At 31.2% G+C, this 3,229-nt stretch overlaps 1 protein-coding gene across 1 annotated transcript; it reads left to right on the top strand.

The window, feature by feature from the left end:
• The first annotated feature begins 2,083 nt into the window (after nt 1-2,083).
• LOC108207567 (AT-hook motif nuclear-localized protein 28) lies at nt 2,084-2,557 on the top strand. Its single transcript, XM_017378003.1, has one exon. The coding sequence runs from the start codon at nt 2,084-2,086 to the stop codon at nt 2,555-2,557; it is 474 nt and encodes a 157-aa protein (XP_017233492.1).
• Nucleotides 2,558-3,229: the final 672 nt, after the last annotated feature.

Genomic DNA, 3,229 nt, shown 5'->3' with positions numbered 1-3,229 from the left:
CAAATGTGGTTCCAAATGAGGTTGTGGAAGTTGCAAGTCAAATTTTTATAAATTATTTATAAAAAATGATTTTTTTAAAAAATATTGAAAGTTGACAACAATATTTTTGTAAAATTTTTCAGAAAGTTAGGTGGTTACGAAAAAAGCCCAACGATTGCTGGGGCTTACCTACAATATAGGCCCCATCTTGATTTTCAACTATGTAGAGAAAATCTCGCATTTTTAACTATCATAACATAAATACTATACTTGAAAAAAAAGGAGAATCTTCAATACTAAATGGTCTATTCAATTGAGATTCTAAAACATTTTTTATACTCCCTCCGTTTCAAATTACATGTCCACTTAAAAAAAATCACATAATTTAAGAAAAGTGGATTGTGAGAAAAAAGAGGTATATTAAGTCATTAATTGAACATAATATGTGGTGTATGGTTGATCTTGGAAATATAAATTAGTAATATGTGAAGGAGAGTTGATTTTGGAAATATAAATCCGCATTTAAAGTTGAAGTGGACAAGTATTTTGAAACAATTTTTTTTTCTAAAGTGGACATGTATTTTGAAACGGAAGGAGTATTTATTGATGAACTTTGAAGGTATTCGATTCTGATTTTAAAAAATGTATCAGAATATTGGATAATCAATTGAGATTCTAAACTATACTACAAAATCTGATAATATTCAGTTATGATTGTTAAACCCATTAGAATATGATGATATTCAAATTGTGATGGATTTTTTTGGACTTGATAAAATGATGGATTTCGTGGGATTGTTCGGTCTATTTTAAGTTTTTGGAAAACTCATCAAAATCATTGAGATTTCGAAGTGTGCTTAAATCATAAAAAAACTGTATCAACTCCGCGATATTTTATCAAGAATCCACACAAAATCAAAATCGGATACAATCCATAAACTAAAAACATTCCATTAAAATCCCCGTCGAATGCTTCAAAATCTCATAATTTTTGGTAGTATTTCTAGAAAACTCAACAAACACTAAAAAATCACACAAAATCCAAAAATATCCATCAACATTTAAATACCATCCGATTTTAATATAAATTATAAACAATCTCAATCGAATATGATCGGATTTTTAAGCATAATTTAAAATTAAGGAATACCACAAGATTTTATAACATATTTAAAATCCTAATTGAATATTATGAGATTATAATGAATTTCACATAAGTCTAATTGAATATCTTCGAATTTCATGAATGGAAAAAATTCTTTAACATCTAGATCATGTGATTCGTCGCCTGTTTGGACAAGTTAAGGAGCTGCATGTGAAGTCTGGATATGGGCTTAGGCACTTGCCAGGGTGCGTTCGAGGCCATGTCTAAGGATGAATATGAAGACTAGCTCTGGGAAGATGAAGAGGTCGAGGAGGGCAACAATGTCGAGGTGGTGGACGTGTCCGATGATGACACAGAGGATGTGAACATGCTGATGAATGGAGTTGGTCAGCCGGGGTTCGGGAATCGCTTCTGAAGAAGTAACAGGCTGCTGTTTGTTTCAACCCTTGTTAGGGTTCTTTTGTTTGTTTTAATCAGTATTTAAGTTGTTTGGTTTTTGGTATGTTTAAGTAAGTTGTTTAAGTGAGTTTTTGTTAGTAGGGTCTCATCCAGTTCATACCTTTGTGATATGTCTTAATATTCTTTGGGTCAAGTATATTTTGATCCTTATCTCCCCAGTGATCTATGGTTTGTCAAGATCCTGGGTTAATTATATTAATGAAAATCATTGCTTATCAAAAAAAATAAATCAAATACACCCTCGGATTTTTAACTTACACACAAAACATCATTAATCAGTTCTCACATTCCAAATCTATTAAATACTGATATATTCGAGGATATAGATGTTCATAATAAAGAAAAGAGAGATAAATAAGATCACAACTCATATCTAAAGAATCTTATTTATTTTTTATTGAATTGTATGAATATCTCTCTATTCATCAGGTACCACCATTTATGTTCTCATCAATTATAAAAGGACTTTTTTGCTACTAGCACTTTTAGCACACCTCTTTCTCCACCCACCTTTCTTTTCATATACCGAGACCCTCTATCATGAATAACTCTGGAATCTCGTCCAAGAAAGGTCCATCCAAGCCTCGTGGACGTCCTCGTGGGTCCAAAAATAGACCCAAACAAGAGCCCAAACGAGAAAATATGGCTATCAAGCCTGTTACTCTCGAAGTGCCGGTTGGAGTTGATATAATCGATTGGGTTACTAACTTTGCCAAATCAAATCAAGTATGTATTGCTGTTACTACTGGATTCGGCGTCGTTTCACGGGCGGTTCTTACGAACGTATTGTCTCAAGCTCCACATGAAGAATATAAGGAGTATCTTGCGGTGAATAATTTTTCAGGTACCTACGTATTCCCTCCTTTGGCACAAGCAACTCTAAGCTTTTTTAACGCTGCACTGAGCAGGGTGAATGGCCAGTTAATTGGCGGGGCAGCATTCAGGATGGTCACCATGGGCAAGGTTGTTTTGAGTGCATATGTTTTCAGAAATCCTCATGTGTTTACTGCCTGAGGTTGCGAGGTTCCATTGATTCATCATGTTTACAAGACTATGGTCAAACAATTTTTCTAATGATTATGAATTCCATTGTTTTTTTTTTATAATGCTTTGATATTATTTTTCATTTCAGTCATATGTTATATCAATTTTTGGACAAGCAAAGTATATGTACCAAACAAGATTTGCATCTTTAATATATACTAGCATTAAAGCCCGGGCACGGGGCTGTGGTTTATGTTGTATTTTATTTTTGACAAAATAAAGAATATGAAAATGTAAATTTGCAACCTATAACATTATTATTAATAATAATAATAACGATAATAATAATAATAATAATAATAATAATAATAATAATAATAATAATAATAAATACTACATTTTTGAGAAATTTATGCATCAAAAACTACATTTAAATTGACTTTTTTATATTCAAATTCGTTAGGATATAAAGGTTATTATCATATTCACAAGTTATGATATTTTATATTGATTACTGGTACACTAAGAATTAAAAATTTTCGACTCTAACATAAATAACTTATTCCTCCTTTTTTTTTATTTTATTTTAGCCAGATAAAATTACAATTCATTTGTTTTTACTAAGTCTCACAATGCATTTTGCTATTATCTAGTTCGAACTTTTTTTTTTTTACAATATAAAATTTTCCCAAATTCACATGT

The sequence above is a fragment of the Daucus carota genome, chromosome 2 (assembly GCF_001625215.2).
Source record: "Daucus carota subsp. sativus chromosome 2, DH1 v3.0, whole genome shotgun sequence".
Classification (NCBI taxonomy): domain Eukaryota; kingdom Viridiplantae; phylum Streptophyta; class Magnoliopsida; order Apiales; family Apiaceae; genus Daucus; species Daucus carota.
The sequence above is the reverse complement of the archived record's forward strand: the minus strand, read 5'-3'. Positions and strand labels throughout refer to the sequence as shown.